This window comes from Gobius niger (assembly GCF_951799975.1).
Source record: "Gobius niger genome assembly, chromosome: 8".
Lineage (NCBI taxonomy): Eukaryota > Metazoa > Chordata > Actinopteri > Gobiiformes > Gobiidae > Gobius > Gobius niger.
Window position 1 is genome coordinate 105,001 of NC_136859.1, and position 23,521 is coordinate 128,521.

General features: G+C 46.5%; 1 protein-coding gene across 1 annotated transcript; it reads right to left on the minus strand.

The window, feature by feature from the left end:
• Positions 1 to 2,000: 2,000 nt before the first annotated feature.
• On the minus strand, positions 2,001 to 15,512 carry impa1 (inositol monophosphatase 1). Its single transcript, XM_079561465.1, has 8 exons — positions 15,436 to 15,512; positions 14,751 to 14,893; positions 12,167 to 12,271; positions 12,052 to 12,097; positions 11,878 to 11,986; positions 7,651 to 7,759; positions 2,262 to 2,413; positions 2,001 to 2,187 (listed from the first exon to the last, which is right to left on the minus strand). The coding sequence occupies exons 1-8, from the start codon at positions 15,508 to 15,510 to the stop codon at positions 2,039 to 2,041; spliced, it is 888 nt and encodes a 295-aa protein (XP_079417591.1). The 5' UTR covers positions 15,511 to 15,512; the 3' UTR covers positions 2,001 to 2,038.
• Positions 15,513 to 23,521: the final 8,009 nt, after the last annotated feature.

The following is a 23,521-nucleotide window of genomic DNA, read 5'->3' on the forward strand; positions in this document are numbered from 1 at the left end:
TACTACTACTACTACTACTACTACTGACTACTACTACTACTACTACCACTACTACTACTACTACTACTACTACCAGTACTGCGAATACTACTACCACTACTACTACTACTACTGCTACTACTAATACTACTACCACTACTACTACTACTACTGCTACTACTACTACGGCTACTACTACTACTACTACTACTACAACTGCGAATACTACTACTGCTGCTACTACTACTACTACTGCGAATACTACTACTACTACTACTACTGTTACTACTACTGACTACTGCTACTACTACTATTATAACTACTACTACTACTACTACTACTACTACTGTTACTACTACTGCTACTGCAAATACTACTACTACTACTGCTACTACTACTACTACTACTACTACTACTACTACTGCGAATACTACTACTACTACTACGACAGAGGAGGGAAAGACCATAAAAACAAACAATAAAAACAAACCGTGAGCTTTGATTTCAAACATTTTATTTTTACAGAATAAACCACCTGATGATGTCACAAAGTGAAAAACAATCAAATCTCCTCGTGATCTCACAAAAATATGTATTTGTCTAAAATCCTCCCTCTGTTCCAGCAGGGGACGAGTGAGAACCCAGGAGGAGCACCCAGGAGGAGAAACCAGGAGGAGAAACCAGGAGGAGAAACCAGGAGGAGAAACCAGGCTTGTGTCCGAACACTATTCCCTATATAGTGACTATATAGTGGTCACATGTCCGAATGTCCAGAGAGAAAAAAGTAGTGCACTCGAAATTTCCCACAATGCATCTGGAAAAGTAGTGAGCGTCGATGGTCACTAAACGGGTCAATATTTCCCACAATGCACTGGGAAAGTGGGAGAAGAGCCTGACAGAGACAGGTCTGTGAACTAAACACGACTGAAGTAAATCAGCTGTTTCAGTCGAGTGTTTGTGTTTCTCAGGAATAAACGACCTAAATATAAACGGTTACGGTGAAAAGATGCTAACGTTAGCTGCTAACCTTTAGCTTGAGCTGTTAAATGACCGAGAGCTTCCTCTGGAATAATCCAAGACGTTCATGTAAAATCCATGTTAAATATAAAGTATCTGACTCGTATTTATCATAAATATTCCACTGTCTCTGAGTTTGGTTTTATCACAGAAATACTTTATTCCCGGAGTTTATTGAACTTTTATCAGATGTCGTCGCTCAATCTGTTGGTGTTCGGACTCCGGGCTCTGACCAATTTTTTTTTTTTGTGATGATAGTTTTAATTTTAATTTAAATGTCAAATAAAACGCCTGTAAAAGTGCCAAAACAGTCGTTCTGTTTCATAAAATAAACGTTTGTAACAATAAATAAATTCAGATTAAAAGCAAAACAAAACAAAAAAAAATACAGAATGGTGCAATATGGGTCAGTGCAATATCAGGTCTGTCAGGGCATGTGCATTATTGAGGTTTGTGCAATACAGTCGATGCATTTACTATTTTCTATATTCTCCTCTGTTGTCCACTCTTGTTATTGTTATTTGTTTTAACATGATGTGATCACTGTTCTCATTCCTTTCTCTCTGTACATAGTCTGTATATCGTGTCTCTGTATGTTTTTACTAACTCGTGTGTAACATCAACCTGCCAGGGGGTCTGCAGATGGAAATTAGCCTAAGGCTATAATCTGGCATATTTACATTGTTTACAATGTTCATTAATATGTATTGTCCCTCTTTTTCAAAAAAAAAAAAAAACATCTGCAGTTGCAGCGCGTGACGTCACGCAGCGCGGAGAAAGTAGAGGCTTGTGTCCGAATCGCCAACAGAATCAGGGACTATATAGGCACTATATAGTCGACTATATAGTGACTATATATAGTCACTATATAGTGCGGGCCTGTGTAGTGAATGAGGGGCTAGGGGATAGTGTGGACATTCGGATACAGCCCAGGAGGAGAACCCAGGAAAAAAAACAAGGAAGAGGTTTATGTTAATTTAAAATAGTGCGGTTCATGTGAGGTCATGTGAGGTCATGTGGGGTCATGTGAGGTCACGTGGGGTCATTGGGGCGCTCCGTCCTGCGCTCCATCGGGCGCTCCGTGGTCGTCCCTCTCGGGCCGGTAAACGTCCAGCTGCTCGATGATTCTCGTGGCGATGGTTTTGTTGTTCGCGGCGACGATTCTGCGCGACATCAGGTCCACGGCGCCTCCTGCAGGACACAGTTGAGTCACTCAGAGTCACACGGGGGCGTTCTCTTCAGGGAGGGGGGTGTGAGGTACTCACCTGTAGTGTCGAACAGAACCCCCCCGGCCTCGGTGACGATCACAGACGCCGCCGCCACGTCCCACACGTGGATCCCGGTCTCATAATAAACTTCAACAGCGCCGGACGCCACCGCACACATGTTCAGGGCGGCCGAGCCGGCGCCGCGGACACTACAGGGAGAGACACATCTGTAACACGTCTGTAACACGTCTGTAACACGTCTGTAACACGTCTGTAACACGTCTGTAACACGTCTACCACATCTGTAACACATGTACTACAGGGAGAGACACATCTTTAACACGTCTAACGCATCCGTAACGCGTCTGTAACGCGTCTGTAACGCGTCTGTAACGCGTCTGTAACGCGTCTGTAACACGTCTGTAACACGTCTGTAACACGAGTACTACAGGGAGAGACACATCTGTAACACGTCTGTAACACGTCTGTAACGCGTCTGTAACACGTCTGTAACACGTCTGTAACACGTCTGTAACACGTCTAACGCATCCGTAACGCGTCTGTAACGCGTCTGTAACGCGTCTGTAACGCGTCTGTAACGCGTCTGTAACACGTCTGTAACACGTCTGTAACACGTCTAACACGTCTGTAACACGTCTGTAACACGTCTAACACGTCTGTAACACGTCTGTAACACGTCTGTAACACGTCTGTAACACTCCTGTAACACGTCTGTAACACTCCTGTAACACGTCTGTAACACGTCTAACACGTCTGTAACACGTCTGTAACACGTCTAACACGTCTGTAACACGTCTGTAACACGTCTGTAACACGTCTGTAACACGTCTAACACGTCTGTAACGCGTCTGTAACACGTCTGTAACACGTCTAACACGTCTGTAACACGTCTGTAACACGTCTAACACGTCTGTAACACGTCTGTAACACGTCTGTAACACGTCTAACACGTCTAACACGTCTGTAACACGTCTGTAACACGTCTAACACGTCTGTAACGCGTCTGTAACACGTCTGTAACACGTCTAACACGTCTGTAACACGTCTGTAACACGTCTAACACGTCTGTAACACGTCTGTAACACGTCTGTAACACGTCTGTAACACGTCTGTAACACGTCTGTAACACGTCTGTAACACGTCTGTAACACGTCTGTAACACGTCTAACACGTCTGTAACACGTCTGAAACACGTCTGTAACGCGTCTGTAACACGTCTGTAACACGTCTGTAACACGTCTGTAACACGTCTGTAACACGTCTGTAACACGTCTGTAACACGTCTAACACGTCTGTAACACGTCTGTAACACATCTGTAACACGTCTGTAACACGTCTAACACGTCTGTAACACGTCTGTAACACGTCTGTAACACGTCTGTAACACGTCTGTAACACGTCTAACACGTCTGTAACACGTCTGAAACGCGTCTGAAACGCGTCTGTAACACGTCTGTAACACGTCTGTAACACGTCTGTAACACGTCTGTAACACGTCTGTAACACGTCTGTAACACGTCTGTAACACGTCTAACACGTCTGTAACACGTCTGTAACACGTCTGTAACACGTCTAACACGTCTGTAACACATCTGTAACACGTCTAACACGTCTGTAACACGTCTGTAACACGTCTGTAACACGTCTGTAACACGTCTGTAACACGTCTAACACGTCTGTAACACGTCTGTAACACGTCTGTAACACGTCTGTAACACGTCTGTAACACGTCTAACACGTCTGTAACACGTCTAACACGTCTGTAACACGTCTGTAACGCGTCTGTAACACGTCTGTAACACGTCTGTAACACGTCTGTAACACGTCTAACACGTCTGTAACACGTCTGTAACACGTCTGTAACACGTCTGTAACACGTCTGTAACACGTCTAACACGTCTGTAACACGTCTGTAACACGTCTGTAACGCGTCTGTAACGCGTCTGTAACGCGTCTGTAACACGTCTGTAACACGTCTGTAACACGTCTGTAACACGTCTGGAACGCGTCTGTAACACGTCTGTAACACGTCTAACACGTCTGTAACACGTCTGTAACACGTCTGTAACACGTCTGTAACACGTCTAACACGTCTGTAACACGTCTGAAACACGTCTGAAACACGTCTGTAACACGTCTGTAACACGTCTAACACGTCTGTAACACGTCTGTAACACGTCTGTAACACGTCTGTAACACGTCTGTAACGCGTCTGTAACACGTCTGTAACGCGTCTGTAACACGTCTGTAACACGTCTGTAACACGTCTGTAACACGTCTAACACGTCTGTAACACGTCTGTAACACGTCTAACACGTCTAACACGTCTGTAACACGTCTGTAACACGTCTAACACGTCTGTAACACGTCTGTAACACGTCTGTAACACGTCTAACACGTCTGTAACACGTCTGTAACACGTCTGTAACACGTCTAACACGTCTGTAACACGTCTGTAACACGTCTGTAACACGTCTGTAACACGTCTGTAACGCGTCTGTAACACGTCTGTAACACGTCTGTAACGCGTCTGTAACACGTCTGTAACACGTCTGTAACACGTCTGTAACACGTCTGTAACACGTCTGTAACGCGTCTGTAACACGTCTGTAACACGTCTGTAACACGTCTAACACGTCTGTAACACGTCTGTAACACGTCTGTAACACGTCTGTAACACGTCTGTAACACGTCTAACACGTCTGTAACACGTCTGTAACACGTCTGTAACACGTCTGTAACACGTCTGTAACGCGTCTGTAACACGTCTGTAACACGTCTGTAACACGTCTGTAACACGTCTGTAACACGTCTGTAACACGTCTGTAACACGTCTAACACGTCTGTAACACGTCTGTAACACGTCTAACACGTCTAACACGTCTGTAACACGTCTGTAACACGTCTAACACGTCTGTAACACGTCTGTAACACGTCTGTAACACGTCTAACACGTCTGTAACACGTCTGTAACACGTCTGTAACACGTCTAACACGTCTGTAACACGTCTGTAACACGTCTAACACGTCTAACACGTCTGTAACGCGTCTGTAACACGTCTAACACGTCTGTAACACGTCTGTAACACGTCTAACACGTCTGTAACACGTCTGTAACGCGTCTGTAACACGTCTAACACGTCTGTAACACGTCTAACACGTCTGTAACACGTCTAACACGTCTGTAACACGTCTGTAACACGTCTGTAACACGTCTGTAACACGTCTAACACGTCTGTAACACGTCTGAAACACATCTGTAACACGTCTGTAACACGTCTGTAACACATCTGAAACACGTCTGAAACACGTATAGAGTGAGTATAGAGTGAGTATAGAGTGAGTATAGAGTGAGTATAGAGTGAGTATAGAGTGAGTATAGAGTGAGTATAGAGTGAGTATAGAGTGAGTATAGAGTGAGTATAGAGTGAGTACAGAGTGAGTACAGAGTGAGTACAGAGTGAGTACAGAGTGAGTACAGAGTGAGTATAGAGTGAGTATAGAGTGAGTATAGAGTGAGTATAGAGTGAGTATAGAGTGAGTATAGAGTGAGTATAGAGTGAGTATAGAGTGAGTATATAGTGAGTATATAGTGAGTATAGAGTGAGTATATAGTGAGTATAGAGTGAGTATAGAGTGAGTATATAGTGAGTATATAGTGAGTATAGAGTGAGTATAGAGTGAGTATAGAGTGAGTATAGAGTGAGTATATAGTGAGTATAGAGTGAGTATAGAGTGAGTATAGAGTGAGTATATAGTGAGTATAGAGTGAGTATAGAGTGAGTATAGAGTGAGTATAGAGTGAGTATATAGTGAGTATAGAGTGAGTATAGAGTGAGTATATAGTGAGTATAGAGTGAGTATAGAGTGAGTATATAGTGAGTATATAGTGAGTATAGAGTGAGTATAGAGTGAGTATAGAGTGAGTATATAGTGAGTATAGAGTGAGTATAGAGTGAGTATAGAGTGAGTATATAGTGAGTATAGAGTGAGTATAGAGTGAGTATATAGTGAGTATATAGTGAGTATAGAGTGAGTATAGAGTGAGTATAGAGTGAGTATAGAGTGAGTATAGAGTGAGTATATAGTGAGTATAGAGTGAGTATAGAGTGAGTATATAGTGAGTATAGAGTGAGTATAGAGTGAGTATATAGTGAGTATAGAGTGAGTATATAGTGAGTATATAGTGAGTATAGAGTGAGTATAGAGTGAGTATAGAGTGAGTATAGAGTGAGTATATAGTGAGTATATAGTGAGTATATAGTGAGTATAGAGTGAGTATAGAGTGAGTATATAGTGAGTATATAGTGAGTATATAGTGAGTATAGAGTGAGTATAGAGTGAGTATAGAGTGAGTATAGAGTGAGTATAGAGTGAGTATATAGTGAGTATATAGTGAGTATATAGTGAGTATAGAGTGAGTATATAGTGAGTATATAGTGAGTATAGAGTGAGTATAGAGTGAGTATAGAGTGAGTATATAGTGAGTATAGAGTGAGTATAGAGTGAGTATAGAGTGAGTATATAGTGAGTATAGAGTGAGTATATAGTGAGTATAGAGTGAGTATAGAGTGAGTATATAGTGAGTATAGAGTGAGTATAGAGTGAGTATAGAGTGAGTATAGAGTGAGTATATAGTGAGTATAGAGTGAGTATAGAGTGAGTATATAGTGAGTATAGAGTGAGTATAGAGTGAGTATAGAGTGAGTACATAGTGAGTATATAGTGAGTATAGAGTGAGTATATAGTGAGTATAGAGTGAGTATATAGTGAGTATAGAGTGAGTATAGAGTGAGTATATAGTGAGTATATAGTGAGTATAGAGTGAGTATAGAGTGAGTATAGAGTGAGTATAGAGTGAGTATAGAGTGAGTATATAGTGAGTATAGAGTGAGTATAGAGTGAGTATAGAGTGAGTACATAGTGAGTATATAGTGAGTATATAGTGAGTATATAGTGGGTATATAGTGAGTATATAGTGAGTATAGAGTGAGTATAGAGTGAGTATATAGTGAGTATATAGTGAGTATAGAGTGAGTATAGAGTGAGTATAGAGTGAGTACATAGTGAGTATATAGTGAGTATATAGTGAGTATATAGTGGGTATATAGTGAGTATATAGTGAGTATAGAGTGAGTATAGAGTGAGTATATAGTGAGTATATAGTGAGTATAGAGTGAGTATAGAGTGAGTATAGAGTGAGTACATAGTGAGTATATAGTGAGTATATAGTGAGTATATAGTGGGTATATAGTGAGTATATAGTGAGTATAGAGTGAGTATAGAGTGAGTATATAGTGAGTATATAGTGAGTATATAGTGAGTATATAGTGGGTATATAGTGAGTATGTAGTGAGTATATAGTGAGTATATAGTGAGTATATAGTGGGTATATAGTGACTATATAGTGAGTATATAACGTTACCCGTGCACCGGCAGGGACAGCACTTTCCGGAGGCTGCTGAAGATTTTGTCCACGACGTCTGGATCTCGGTTGGAGCCGAACTCTGTGGCCGCCATCGCCCTGTGCACGTCTGCGGGACACGAGGGGTTAACGCGGGTGCTCATCGGGCACATCAGGCTCTCTCACCTGTCTGTGGGGACACCTGTAGGGCTCTCTCTCACCTGTCTGTGGGGACACCTGTAGGGGGCGCTCTCTCTCACCTGTCTGTGGGGACACCTGTAGGGGGCTCTCTCTCTCACCTGTCTGTGGGGACACCTGTAGGGGGCGCTCTCTCTCTCACCTGTCTGTGGGGACACCTGTAGGGGGCGCTCTCTCTCTCACCTGTCTGTGGGGACACCTGTAGGGGGCGCTCTCTCTCTCACCTGTCTGTGGGGACACCTGTAGGGGGCGCTCTCTCTCTCTCACCTGTCTGTGGGGACACCTGTAGGGGGCTCTCTCTCACCTGTCTGTGGGGACACCTGTAGGGGGCTCTCTCTCACCTGTCTGTGGGGACACCTGTAGGGGGCGCTCTCTCTCTCACCTGTCTGTGGGGACACCTGTAGGGGGCGCTCTCTCTCTCTCACCTGTCTGTGGGGACACCTGTAGGGGGCTCTCTCTCTCTCACCTGTCTGTGGGGACACCTGTAGGGGGCGCTCTCTCTCTCACCTGTCTGTGGGGACACCTGTAGGGGGCTCTCTCTCACCTGTCTGTGGGGACACCTGTAGGGGGCGCTCTCTCTCACCTGTCTGTGGGGACACCTGTAGGGGGCGCTCTCTCTCTCTCTCACCTGTCTGTGGGGACACCTGTAGGGGGCTCTCTCTCTCTCTGACCTGTCTGTGGGGACACCTGTAGGGGGCGCTCTCTCTCTCTCACCTGTCTGTGGGGACACCTGTAGGGGGCTCTCTCTCTCTCACCTGTCTGTGGGGACACCTGTAGAGGGCGCTCTCTCTCTCTCACCTGTCTGTGGGGACACCTGTAGGGGGCGCTCTCTCTCTCACCTGTCTGTGGGGACACCTGTAGGGGGCTCTCTCTCTCACCTGTCTGTGGGGACACCTGTAGGGGGCTCTCTCTCTCACCTGTCTGTGGGGACACCTGTAGGGGGCGCTCTCTCTCACCTGTCTGTGGGGACACCTGTAGGGGGCTCTCTCTCACCTGTCTGTGGGGACACCTGTAGGGGGCGCTCTCTCTCTCACCTGTCTGTGGGGACACCTGTAGGGGGCTCTCTCTCTCTCACCTGTCTGTGGGGACACCTGTAGGGGGCGCTCTCTCTCTCACCTGTCTGTGGGGACACCTGTAGGGGGCTCTCTCTCACCTGTCTGTGGGGACACCTGTAGGGGGCGCTCTCTCTCACCTGTCTGTGGGGACACCTGTAGGGGGCGCTCTCTCTCTCTCTCACCTGTCTGTGGGGACACCTGTAGGGGGCTCTCTCTCTCTCTGACCTGTCTGTGGGGACACCTGTAGGGGGCGCTCTCTCTCTCTCACCTGTCTGTGGGGACACCTGTAGGGGGCTCTCTCTCTCTCACCTGTCTGTGGGGACACCTGTAGAGGGCGCTCTCTCTCTCTCACCTGTCTGTGGGGACACCTGTAGGGGGCGCTCTCTCTCTCACCTGTCTGTGGGGACACCTGTAGGGGGCTCTCTCTCTCACCTGTCTGTGGGGACACCTGTAGGGGGCGCTCTCTCTCTCACCTGTCTGTGGGGACACCTGTAGGGGGCTCTCTCTCTCACCTGTCTGTGGGGACACCTGTAGGGGGCGCTCTCTCTCTCTCACCTGTCTGTGGGGACACCTGTAGGGGGCGCTCTCTCTCACCTGTCTGTGGGGACACCTGTAGGGGGCGCTCTCTCTCTCACCTGTCTGTGGGGACACCTGTAGGGGGCGCTCTCTCTCACCTGTCTGTGGGGACACCTGTAGGGCTCTCTCTCTCACCTGTCTGTGGGGACACCTGTAGGGGGCGCTCTCTCTCTCACCTGTCTGTGGGGACACCTGTAGGGGGCGCTCTCTCTCACACCTGTCTGTGGGGACACCTGTAGGGGGCGCTCTCTCTCTGACCTGTCTGTGGGGACACCTGTAGGGGGCTCTCTCTCTCTCTGACCTGTCTGTGGGGACACCTGTAGGGGGCTCTCTCTCTCACCTGTCTGTGGGGACACCTGTAGGGGGCGCTCTCTCTCACCTGTCTGTGGGGACACCTGTAGGGGGCGCTCTCTCTCTCACCTGTCTGTGGGGACACCTGTAGGGGGCTCTCTCTCTCACCTGTCTGTGGGGACACCTGTAGGGGGCTCTCTCTCTCTGACCTGTCTGTGGGGACACCTGTAGGGGGCTCTCTCTCTCACCTGTCTGTGGGGACACCTGTAGGGGGCTCTCTCTCTCTGACCTGTCTGTGGGGACACCTGTAGGGGGCTCTCTCTCTCACCTGTCTGTGGGGACACCTGTAGGGGGCTCTCTCTCACCTGTCTGTGGGGACACCTGTAGGGGGCGCTCTCTCTCACCTGTCTGTGGGGACACCTGTAGGGGGCTCTCTCTCACCTGTCTGTGGGGACACCTGTAGGGGGCGCTCTCTCTCTCTCACCTGTCTGTGGGGACACCTGTAGGGCGCGCTCTCTCTCACCTGTCTGTGGGGACACCTGTAGGGGGCGCTCTCTCTCTCACCTGTCTGTGGGGACACCTGTAGGGGGCGCTCTCTCTCTCACCTGTCTGTGGGGACACCTGTAGGGGGCGCTCTCTCTCTCACCTGTCTGTGGGGACACCTGTAGGGGGCGCTCTCTCTCTCACCTGTCTGTGGGGACACCTGTAGGAGGCGCTCTCTCTCTCTCACCTGTCTGTGGGGACACCTGTAGGGCGCTCTCTCTCTCTCACCTGTCTGTGGGGACACCTGTAGGGGGCGCTCTCTCTCACCTGTCTGTGGGGACACCTGTAGGGGGCGCTCTCTCTCTCTCACCTGTCTGTGGGGACACCTGTAGGGCGCTCTCTCTCTCTCACCTGTCTGTGGGGACACCTGTAGGGGGCGCTCTCTCTCACCTGTCTGTGGGGACACCTGTAGGGGGCGCTCTCTCTCTCACCTGTCTGTGGGGACACCTGTAGGGGGCGCTCTCTCTCTCTGACCTGTCTGTGGGGACACCTGTAGGGCGCTCTCTCTCTCTGACCTGTCTGTGGGGACACCTGTAGGGGGCGCTCTCTCTCTCTCACCTGTCTGTGGGGACACCTGTAGGGGGCTCTCTCTCTCACCTGTCTGTGGGGACACCTGTAGGGGGCGCTCTCTCTCTCACCTGTCTGTGGGGACACCTGTAGGGGGCGCTCTCTCTCTCACCTGTCTGTGGGGACACCTGTAGGGGGCGCTCTCTCTCTCTCACCTGTCTGTGGGGACACCTGTAGGGCGCTCTCTCTCTCTCTCACCTGTCTGTGGGGACACCTGTAGGGGGCGCTCTCTCTCTCACCTGTCTGTGGGGACACCTGTAGGGGGCGCTCTCTCTCTCACCTGTCTGTGGGGACACCTGTAGGGCGCTCTCTCTCTCTGACCTGTCTGTGGGGACACCTGTAGGGCGCTCTCTCTCTCTGACCTGTCTGTGGGGACACCTGTAGGGGGCGCTCTCTCTCTCACCTGTCTGTGGGGACACCTGTAGGGGGCGCTCTCTCTCTCACCTGTCTGTGGGGACACCTGTAGGGGGCTCTCTCTCTCTGACCTGTCTGTGGGGACACCTGTAGGGGGCGCTCTCTCTCTCACCTGTCTGTGGGGACACCTGTAGGGGGCGCTCTCTCTCTGACCTGTCTGTGGGGACACCTGTAGGGGGCGCTCTCTCTCTCACCTGTCTGTGGGGACACCTGTAGGGGGCGCTCTCTCTCTGACCTGTCTGTGGGGACACCTGTAGGGCGCTCTCTCTCTCTCACCTGTCTGTGGGGACACCTGTAGGGCGCTCTCTCTCTCTGACCTGTCTGTGGGGACACCTGTAGGGGGCTCTCTCTCTCTGACCTGTCTGTGGGGACACCTGTAGGGGGCGCTCTCTCTCTCACCTGTCTGTGGGGACACCTGTAGGGGGCGCTCTCTCTCTGACCTGTCTGTGGGGACACCTGTAGGGCGCTCTCTCTCTCTCACCTGTCTGTGGGGACACCTGTAGGGCGCTCTCTCTCTCTGACCTGTCTGTGGGGACACCTGTAGGAGGCGCTCTCTCTCTCACCTGTCTGTGGGGACACCTGTAGGGGGCGCTCTCTCTCTGACCTGTCTGTGGGGACACCTGTAGGGGGCGCCCGTTGCAGAAAGCTCCGCCTCCTCTTCGGGCCGTGTACATCTTGTCTTCGATGGCGCTGTAGACCACGCCCCACTCCACCTGCACAGAGGAACACACTACGTTTCCCACAATGCATCAGGGCGAGGAAGGAGGCGGGGCTTTACCTGTTGATTGACAGCGAAGCCGATGCACACGCCCACGAACGGGTACCTTTAACGACAAGCGACTTTATTTAGTTTAGGAACAAAGATCCGAGTCTGTGAAGTATCCGTGACTCACCCGTGCACGAAGTTGGTGGTGCCGTCGATGGGGTCGATGATCCAGGTGGGGGCAGTAGTGAGCACACAGGGCTCTCCTGACGACACAGACTCCTCCCCGATGAACCTGCACAGGAAACATGACCGCCTGATGCTCTCAGGCTGTATCCGAATGTCCACACTATTCCCTATATAGTGACTATACAGCGACTATATAGTCACTGTATAGTGGTCACATGTTGTAGGGGTGTCCGAATGTCCAGAGAGAAAAAAGTTTGAGCTGTTAAATGACCGATAGCTTCATGCTAACGTTAGCTGCTAACCTTTAGCTTGAGCTGTTAAATGACCGATAGCTTCATGCTAACGTTAGCTGCTAACCTTTAGCTTGAGCTGTTAAATGACCGATAGCTTCATGCTAACGTTAGCTGCTAACCTTTAGCTTGAGCTGTTAAATGACCGATAGCTTCATGCTAACGTTAGCTGCTAACCTTTAGCTTGAGCTGTTAAATGACCGATAGCTTCATGCTAACGTTAGCTGCTAACCTTTAGCTTGAGCTGTTAAATGACCGACAGCTTCATGCTAACGTTAGCTGCTAACCTTTAGCTTGAGCTGTTAAATGACCGATAGCTTCATGCTAACATTAGCTGCTAACCTTTAGCTTGAGCTGTTAAATGACCGACAGCTTCATGCTAACATTAGCAGCTAACCTTTAGCTTGAGCTGTTAAATGACCGACAGCTTCATGCTAACGTTAGCTGCTAACCTTTAGCTTGAGCTGTTAAATGACCGACAGCTTCATGCTAACATTAGCTGCTAACCTTTAGCTTGAGCTGTTAAATGACCGATAGCTTCATGCTAGTCCAGGGGTCGACAACCTTTAACACCGAAAGAGCCATTTGATCCGGTTTCCACGGAAAAGAAAACACTGGGAGCCGCAACTTTTTGACATCTGGGTTTACACATAACGACGACAAGTCACGAATTCCACGAATCCACATTCGTGGCCGAGGATGTGAGTGATTGGGGGCAGAGGTTTCACGCGCCGCCACGAACTGTTGCGACCTGTTACTGCGTGTTACGATTAATGGCACGAATTATTGCGCACGGTCACGAATATGCGCCCGCACTGCTGCGAGCTGTTACGAGTTATTGGGAATTGTGGCGTTCTGTCAAAATCTGTCAAGAATTGGGCGAATGTGGACAAGATCTCCTGCCGCGCACACCGGGCTGGAGGCGGAGCAGAGACGTCTCGCTCCGCCGTGCGCCCCTGACCCGTTGGGCTCTTCATGTCAGATAAGTCCGTGCAACAGCCGCACATTAAGGGCTGACTTTACTCCACAGAATAAGCATAAAAACACTACACTCACTGTGCACTCGATCTTCTGGGGATCCGTCGTAGAACTTGCTCAATTTGGAAAACTTTATAATCCACAAACACAGGCCTGTCTCCACCTGCCCCGCGCCCATCGCCACTTGTTTTACGTGTCTAAGGTTGTAAATAAGCCTTAATTTCTCCATGGTGAAGCTGCTGGAACCACGCGCTGTTGTTTTGGTCAGTGGAGGCAGCGTGCGAGATGCATTCAGGGACCGCGGGAAAGGCGCACTTCTTACTGTCCCTTTTATCCACAAACGCGGGGAAAATCGTGACAAATATAGGCCTACAACAGTGGGGTTCTCCAGTGGGGGGGCAATAGGGGTGGCAGGAACTGGCTCCCAAACATCAGGAGGAACGACCGCAGGAGGAGGAAAAGCACCTGAGGAGCGGCGGCAGGTGCTGCTGTCCCGGGCCTGGAGCGCGGACTGGAAAATAACTTTTCGGCGTAGCTTGTGTTTCCATCAATTTTATGCGTGGAAAACAGTTATTCTGCTGTGCGAATGCTGTACGAATGCTGTACGAATGTTAAAGATTTTTTACCTTTACATGTTTCAGATGCAGATGGCGCTGAAACATGTAAAGGTAAAAGATCTTTAACAAATACTTTATTCCCAGAGTTTATTGAACTTTTATCAGATGTAGTGACTCCGTCTGCTGGTGTTCGGACACCGGGCTCTGACCGACTGTCGGCGTCTCTGAGCTCACGCTGGGGTGATATTATTTGTTTTCCTTTTTTTGTGATGATGTAACGCCTGTAAAAGTGACAAAACAGTCGTTCTGTTTCATACAATAAACGTTTGTAACAATAAATAAATTCAGATTAAAAAATAAAAAAAACACATCTGTAGCCGCAGCGCGGAGAAAGTAGTTGTGTCCGAATCGCCAACAGAATCAGTGACTATATAGTGACTATATAGTGACTATATAGTGACTATATAGTGACTATATAGTGACTATATAGTGACTATATAGTGACTATATAGTGACTATATAGTGACTATATAGTGACTATATAGTGACTATATAGTGACTATATAGTGACTATATAGTGACTATATAGTGACTATATAGTGACTATATAGTCACTATATAGTCACTATATAGTGCGGCCTGTGTAGTGAATGAGGGGTTAGGGACGAGGGTGGACATTCGGATACAGCCTCGGTATCTTTAACCTAAAGCCATGTTTTAACCTGACGCCATGTTGCTCTTCACTGATTGGCTGACTCACCTGTGGGAGGGGAACTTGCTCTTCACTGATTGGATGATGAGCCGCTCCACTTCCTGATCCGTTTCTGTGACGAGATCCACCGCCGAGGACTTCGTCTGGACCGGGCTGCACCCGTCCTTCACCTGCAGGGCCGCCCGCACCATCTGAGGGTCAGAGGTCAGAGGTCAGATCCACACATCGTTAGATATTCGGGACGAGCCGAGAGTTTGATTGTAACAAAATGAACAAACTGTTAAACGTATAAATATCGCTGTTATCGGTCGGGCTGCACGATATATCGGATGTGTCGTCATGGAGATGTTTGAGCCGCACGATAGAGGATCAAACAATACCTGACAATTACGCACAAACACCTGAAAGCACCTGAAAGAACCTGAAAAACCTGAAAGCACCTGAAAAACTTGAAAGCACCTGAAAAACTTGAAAGCACCTGAAAAACCTGAAAGCACCTGAAAAACCTGAAAGCACCTGAAAAACTTGAAAGCACCTGAAAAACTTGAAAGCACCTGAAAAACCTGAAAGCACCTGAAAAACCTGAAAGCACCTGAAAAACTTGAAAGCACCTGAAAGAACCTGAAAGACCTGAAAGCACCTGAAAGAACCTGAAAGCACCTGAAAGAACCTGAAAGCACCTGAAAGAACCTGAAAAACCTGAAAGAACCTGAAAGAACCTGAAAGCACTGACCTCTCCTGCTTTCCGAGCCACGGCGACGGCGTGGTCCATGGCGCTCTGCCAGGGGTCATGTGACTTCTCCGCCATTTCACCTGAAACAGAAAAACTAAAGTCACGGCTGTGTTTTACTGGAGATTTGTTCATTTCACTCCAGTTTGGCTTTACCCAAATCCAAAAGCTTCTGGAAAAAAAGTGTGAAAATAGCGACAAAACTGAGACGAAAACAATGATGAAAAAATGACAAAAAATGACCCAAAAAATGATTAAAAAAATGCAAAAAAAAAGACAAAAAAATGATAAAAAAAAATATTTGACAAAAAATGACGAAAAAAACTGATAAAAATGACCCAAAAATGACAAAAAAAAAGACAGAAAATTGATTAAAAAAATGACAAAAAAGCTACAAAATTAGTTGAACCCCCCCAAAAAAAGATGGAAAAAAATCTGATGATGTGAGGAAAAAGATCCATTTACATTAGTTTTGTAGGTCTTAGCTTTCAAATGAGGCGTTACACTGGCCTACAGGATTTGGGTGAAGCTGAACTGGAGAAAATGCTCTCGGTTCAGGCGGGAGTTAAGAGGTTAACTCCAGTTTGGCTTTACCCAAATCTTAAAGGTACAGGTACAGAGTAACGCCTCAGTTCAAAGCTACAAAATGGATCTAAACGGATCTTTCTCCTCGTGTTGCTGTCACTTGTTTTATCATCGTTCTTCTGTCACTTGTGTAGGAGCCATACAGAGGTTTGGTGGTTTCTCCTATGAGTGAGTATCATCACTCTTCTGTCACTTGTGTAGGAGCCATACAGAGGTTTGGTGGTTTCTCTTATGAGTGAGTATGTGCACGTGCTTAGTGTGACGCGCTTCTGCACCGCGGTGATTGGTGGCACCGTGGGAGTGGTTTACTCTTAGTGCGCGCTAGGGCTGCTCGATTATAGAAAAAATAATAATCACGATTATTTTAGTAATAATTGAAATCACGATTATTCAAACGATTATTTGTTGCCTTAAAAAAAAATCTTTATTTTATTTATTCATTTTTATTATTATTTTAAAAAACAACTATGGACTACAGACTATATTTTCTTTGGACAATAAAAACATTTTTTTTTTTTTTTTAAATATGTTCACGTAATCCTATAGGGACACCTGCCCCCTGCTGGCCAGCCCTCACACCTGTCCAACAGAGCGGCGCGGCCTGATGACATCATCACACGGCGCTGATGTTTTTATGTCAAACCAAAGCCTGAGCCTTTAGTGAAATGCGAAGGGAACAGAAACATCATCATCACAGCAGCTGAAGTAATAAGAGTTTGCTTTGAGCTCCTTGATCTGCTCCTGAAGAAGAGTTTTAGACTTTTCTACTAAACAAAACCAGTGTCTGAGCAAAGGATGTCGAGGCTTCTGAACAGCTGTTCTCCTTCAGCACAGGGTGAGCTCTTAACAGTGGCGTTATCTCAAGTGTTAGGTATAAAAAAACATTAGTACGATATTAGTTCTGTCTCGCTGCGCTGGTGTTTCAGCTGATCAGACGCGTCACACAAACCGCGCAGGACGAGCGGGAGAGCATCCTTAATAATCGCTTTTTTCTCGATTATGCTATTTTTGTGATCGTCTAGTGTAATAATCGAAATCGTAATCGAATTTCGATTAATTGCACAGCCCTAGTGCGCGCGCTCTCCTCCCCTGACCTCAGCCATATTGAGAACCTTTGGAGCCTCAACAAGCAGAACTTCTCTGAGGGTGGGAGGCAGTTTTCATCCAAACAGCAGCTCTGGGAGGTTATTCTAACATCCTGCAAAGAAATCCAAGCAGAAACTGTCCAAAAACCCACAAGTTTAATGGATTTAAGAATTTTGAAGCTGCTTCAAGTTCACACAAGGGCTCCTATGTTAAAATATAACTTGACCTGTTGATACTTTTTTGATTGAAATAGCTTTTGATTTCAGTAAATATGATGCTAACAAATGCTAATGCTACAAATACAACAAATGACCATTTTCAGTTAATTACAAGCTTTAAAATGTATTGAAACGATGAGTTGCAGAATAATTTGGAACAGTGGATTTTGAGGTTTTTACTATTTTTATTTTTAAATAAATACTGTTATCACTAGGAATTTTTTCCACCACATTTAAATGATCCTTTACCAGTTAAAGACTTGAAAATGATGCTGACTCTCATTTGAGTTGATGATTTAGAAAATCTTAGAAAAATGTCATTTGCATAATGATTTGGAACGCAGTGTACATTTGGGTAAAGCCAAACGGGAGAAAAAGTGGTCGGTCCAGGCGGGGGTTAAAACCTCTTACCACCCGCCAAAACAGAATGCACTCTCTCCTCTTTGCCAGTGTCGTCACTTTTTATTTCCCTTTTGTGTTTTTGTCACTTTTTTGCTGGATTTTTGTCACTTTTTTTGCTGGATTTTTGTCTTTTTTCTGCTGGATTTTTGTCTTTTTTTTGCTGGATTTTTGTCTTTTTTTTGCTGGATTTTTGTCATTTTTTTGCTGGATTTTTGTCTCTTTTTTTGCTGGATTTTTGTCTTTTTTTTGCTGGATTTTTGTCTTTTTTTGCTGGATTTTTGTCTTTTTTCTGCTGGATTTTTGTCTTTTTTCTGCTGGATTTTTGTCTATTTTCTGCTGGATTTTTGTCTTTTTTTTGCTGGATTTTTGTCATTTTTTTGCTGGATTTTTGTCATTTTTCTGCTGGATTTTTGTCTTTTTTCTGCTGGATTTTTGTCATTTTTTTGCTGGATTTTTGTCATTTTTTTGCTGGATTTTTGTCATTTTTCTGCTGGATTTTTGTCTTTTTTCTGCTGGATTTTTGTCTTTTTTCTGCTGGATTTTTGTCTTTTTTCTGCTGGATTTTTGTCTTTTTTCTGCTGGATTTTTGTCTTTTTTCTGCTGGATTTTTGTCATTTTTCTGCTGGATTTTTGTCACTTTTTTGCTGCTCTTTTGTCACCTTTTTGTTGAGTTTTTGTCATTTTTGTTGCTGTATTTGGTCACTTTTTAGCGCGTTTTTGTTGTGTTTACATCCTCATTTTCTTTTTTATGGCTGTTTTGAAGAAGCTTTTACATTTGGAGACCTTGGAGAACAGGAGAAAACATGTTCAGGCGGGAGTTCAGAGGTTAATGTGACTTTCAGTGATGCTGCCCTTCACTACAGAGTCCAGACGAAGACTCAACAACCTTCACCGGACTGAGAGCCTCCACACAGGAGCTGCTACAGAGCGAAGTCTGACTGAGAACCGAGAGAATCAGGTCCAACGTCACACTTTTAACAACAGTGACGTCCGTGTTGTGGCTCCACTCACGCCAACGGCTCAGTTTTAGGACCAAACATGGAGAAAACCCGGGTCACCCCCCCCGGCCCGGACCCGGGTCAGCCCCCCCCCGGCCCGGACCCGGGTCAGTCCAGGAAAACCGAACTTTAATCACATTTATGTAAAACCAGACGAAACACCGAAGCTCAAACTGACCTGCTCCGCGCACTTCCGGGTCCGTCTTCTTCTTCAGGTGAACGCGCTGACGTCAGGCGCACACTGCCGCCTACCGTCCAGGCTCTGGAACGACACAGTGGGAGAAGATGCTTTTTACTTTGGTGGTTGTTCTGGAGAAACGGTCTGAAATAAAACCAACATTTGACTTTAAACACGTTTAAATAGAAACATTTAATCATGATTTCATTTTATTATTTTTGTGTTTTATTGTTTTGGGCTGAACACAAAGGGTGTAGTAGTCTCTTTAGCTACCGTTGTATGTTGTGCATCGTGGTGAGTGTAAGGATGACACCAGGTTAGTTTGCGTGCTCTTTTAATAGATGCCGTTCAGGCAACCGGCTTCAGGCAACAACTGGCTTCATATCAGAATCACTCCGCATATAGGCGGGCACTATTTAACATCAGTATACGTGCGCGGCACTATATACTACATCCTCCTTTCTCATTTAATAAAACAAAAGTTTATCCTTAGCAATAAAGATATAAAATGTATTAAACAATATTTCAATGTATATCACTCAGGGATACATTAAACATTAAGCTATTAAACTTAGCAGAACATACCATCGCAGATCTATCAATTCCTTTTTCTTTTTTTTTTTTTTTTAACACAACAGTCTTTAGATGTATGCTCTTATTGACTTAACACATAGTCTTTGAATCTCACTGGTGGCTTAATAGCTCGGCCGCTTCTAGTATGAGCCATCTGTAGAGGAGAGGAAGGCTCCACACATGCAGCCTCATCAGCATCAGTAGGGGCGTCATCAGGAGCGTCCTGGGTGCTGTCTAGCTCATCCTCAAGACTATCCGGCTCAGCGTACACCTGAATGTTGCTGGGTGTCTTCCGCAGGTGTCTCCTGTTGCGTCTGTACTGCTGTCCAGATGATGTCACTATGTCGTAGGACCGTGGTTCGGCACGTGTCGCCGTGACAACAGCAGGACGCCATCCTCTATCAGTTTGCATGTGAACCGTCCCACCAGGCAGCAGCACAGGAAGTGTCTTAGTCCCTCTGTTGTAATAGGTGCGCTGTCTTCGCTGGAGGCTCTGAAGAGTAGAATGTGCGTTAGCTGGCACTGCAGGTTGCAGCACTGTGCTTGAGCTGGGTAAAGTGCTTCTCAGGACCCTGCCCATAAGCAGTTGTGCCGGAGAATAGTCCATTCCTGTGACAGGCGTGTTCCTCAGAGTTAGAAGCGCCAGAAACGGGTCAGTGTTGGTTTGTTTGGCCTTCTTCAACAGGTATTTAACAGTCTTCACAGTTCTCTCGGCCAGGCCATTAGACTGCGCATAGCCAGGGCTGGAGTGAGTGAGCTTAATGCCCCATGCTGCTGCAAACTGTCTCATTTCTTGGCTTGCAAATGGCACATGGTCGCACACAATCTCTTTTGGTATTCCCACCCTGGCAAATACTGATTTCATCTTGTTAATGACTGTGTGTGCTGTCTTGTCTCTGATGTTTAGTACTTCCGGGTATTTGGAGAAATAATCCACAACCAGAAGAAATGACTGTCCACTGATTTCAAATATATCAGCTCCTACTTTCAGCCAAGGAAGCTCTGGGATTTCATGAGAGATCATTGGCTCCCTCTGGTGGCGCGGTTGGAACTGCTGGCAAGTTGCACACGACTCGATCATTTTTTCAATGTCTCGTGTCATACCTGGCCAATACCAGTGTACTCTGGCCAGAGCTTTGGTGCGCTGCATACCTTGGTGCGCTACATGCAGCCTCTGTAACATGTTTGACCTCATTGTGCTTGGAAGAATAATTCTGTCTTCTGCAAACATTATTCCTTCTCTTATTGACACTGCGTGCCTAATAGGCCAGTACTGTATCACCCTTTTGTCAACTTGTTTTCTGTGCTGTGGCCAGCCGTGCTGATGAATGTCCTGCAATGTTTGTAATATGTTGTCTTTTTGTGTCTCAGACTTCAACTGTGCCAGAGTCTCAGGGCTCAGGGCATCTGTAGGCTCAAGAGCATAGATTACTTTTTCGTCAAAATTGTCACACTGTTTCTGTTGCTCTTGTGTAGTCGCTCTTGAGAGTGTGTCAGCAATCAGTAACTCTTTACCTGGCGTGTAGATTACATTCAGGTCATAGCGTTGCAGCTGAAGTAGCATCCGCTGTAGTCTGGACGGAGCTGTTCCCAGTGGCTTTCTCAAGATTGTTTCCAAAGGTTTGTGATCTGACTGCACATTAACCTTGACTCCATAGGCGTACTGATGAAAGCGCTTGACTGAAAACACGATAGCCAGAAGCTCCTTCTCTATCTGTGCATAGTTTTTCTCTGTGTCTGTTAGAGCTCTGGATGCGTAGGCGATAGGATGTCCATCTTGCATTAGACATGCACCTAACCCATCCTTTGATGCGTCTGCTTGTATCACAACAGCTTTCTTTGGGTCGAAGAATTTGAGAACAGGGGCTGTTACGAGTGCATTCTTTAGGTTTGTTACAGCTTCCTCATGTTCGTGTTGCCACTGCCATACACTGTCCTTTCTCAGCAGTTGTCTTAATGGCGCTGTGGCTGTCGCTTCGCCAGGTATGTACTGTGCAAGATACTTGATCATCCCAAGCATGCGTTGCAGTGCAGGTCTGTCTGTGGGTGAAGGCATGTCGACTATTGCCTTAACTTTTGCATTGTCCACTTTGACACCCTCCGAGGTCACAACATGACCCATGTATTTGACACTGTTCACCTTGTATTGGATCTTGTCTTTATTGAATTTGACGTTGGCCTCCTTTGCTCTAGTCATCACTTTTTGCAGTATTTCGTCGTGTTCCTTGTCTGTGGATGCAGCAATAATCATGTCATCAGCGATTATGTGAACACCCGTGATGTTCCCAAATGTTTCACAGTTGCGCTGCTGGAAAACTTCACTCGCCGACTTAATTCCAAATGGTAGGCGCTTAAACCTATAGCGCCCCCATGGTGTATTGAAAGTGCACAGTAGCGACGACTCCGTGTCCAGCTTTATTTGCCAATAGCCGTCCTTCTCATCCAGCACAGTGAAGATTTTCTTGCCTGCAAGTTTGCACAACACCTCATCTGCTGTGGGTATTGAGTAATGCTGTCTCAGAATTGCTTTATTTAAGTCTGTAGGATCTAGGCAAACCCTCAACTTCTTCTTGTCTTTCTTTTCAGTGACTACAAGGCTATTGACCCACGTTGTTGGCTCGGTCACTTGCTCAATAACATCTGCCTTTAACAGGTCACCCAGCGTGTCTCTCAGTCTATCCAGAACTGCCAGTGGTATTTTCCTGCAGCCATGTATGACAGGAGTGACTGTAGGGTCAATGTGGATGTGATGTTCACCCGAGAACTCACCAAGACCTTCAAAGACACTTGCATGTTGCTTGAGCAGCTCCTCTTTTGTAGTTGGGAACTCGACTGCTAGCGTGTCAACGTCCATCCTCTTTATCAGACCTAATACTTCACATGCATCCTTGCCTAGGATAGCTGTGCCTGAGTGGTTTGATACGTAGAACAGCAGGTTGGATTTGGTGTGGGCAGTGGAGCATTCCAGTGAAACTGTACCTTCCGGTTTCAGCCGAACTCCACCATACGCCACTAACACAGTCTTTGTCGGTTTCAGTTGCAAGCTTAGTCGCTTTTCGCGTCTGGCTTTCTGGTTCATTGTATTGTACACAGCCTGGGGTAGTACATTTGTTTCTGCTCCTGTGTCCAACTTAAACTTAACTGACATGTCACCAGCATTTACGTTAGCATACCAGGAGTTGTCTCTTTTAGTGCTTATGTGGTCAATGTTCACTGTCCCAATGAAAAGTGTGTCTATTTCCGGACTCAAATCATGCACTTTCATATTATGTGTTGCTTTAGACTCACACATCTTTGCGTAGTGATTGAGCTTACCACACTTTCGGCACGAGACTCCAAATGCTGGACAAAGTCTCGGTTGATGTGACTTTCCACATTTCCTGCACACGGGATCTTTTATTTTCTTGCCGTCTCTTTGGACTTGTGGTTTTCTTCCTTGTTTCCAATACTGGTTGTCTTTGCCTTTGGTCTTGTTCACTGCATGTATTGCGCTTTCTTGTGTTGTTGCGCTCATTGCTTGTATTTGAGCTTTGGCCGTCTCCGCTGCTCTGCAGATGTCAATCGCTCTCTCCAGCGTGAGATCAGACTCTCTTAACAGCCTTTCTTTGAGCCGTGGATCATTCAAACTGAACACAATCTTGTCCCTGATCATGTCGTTTTCTGATGCGCCAAATTCACAGTCCTTGCTTTTCTGTCTCAACTCAGTCAGATATTTCTCAATGGTAACTGACTCTGCCATGGGATGAGCCCAAAACTGATGTCTTTCGAACACTGTGTTTTTCTTTGGCTGGCAATATGCTCTGAACGCATATAAAATATCATCCACGGTTAGCTCTGCTTCATCCACTTGTACAACGTCAAGTGTGTTGTATACTTCAAGAGCGTCTTCTCCTAGGGCATGCAGTAAGATGGCTACCTGTACTTTAGCTTCTTTACCTTCAGCACCACTTGCAGTCATGTATATTTGAAAGCGTTGTTCCCATCTTCTCCAGTTTTCGCTTATATTGCCAGTTAGCACCAGCGGGGACGGTAGTTTAAACTGCTCCATT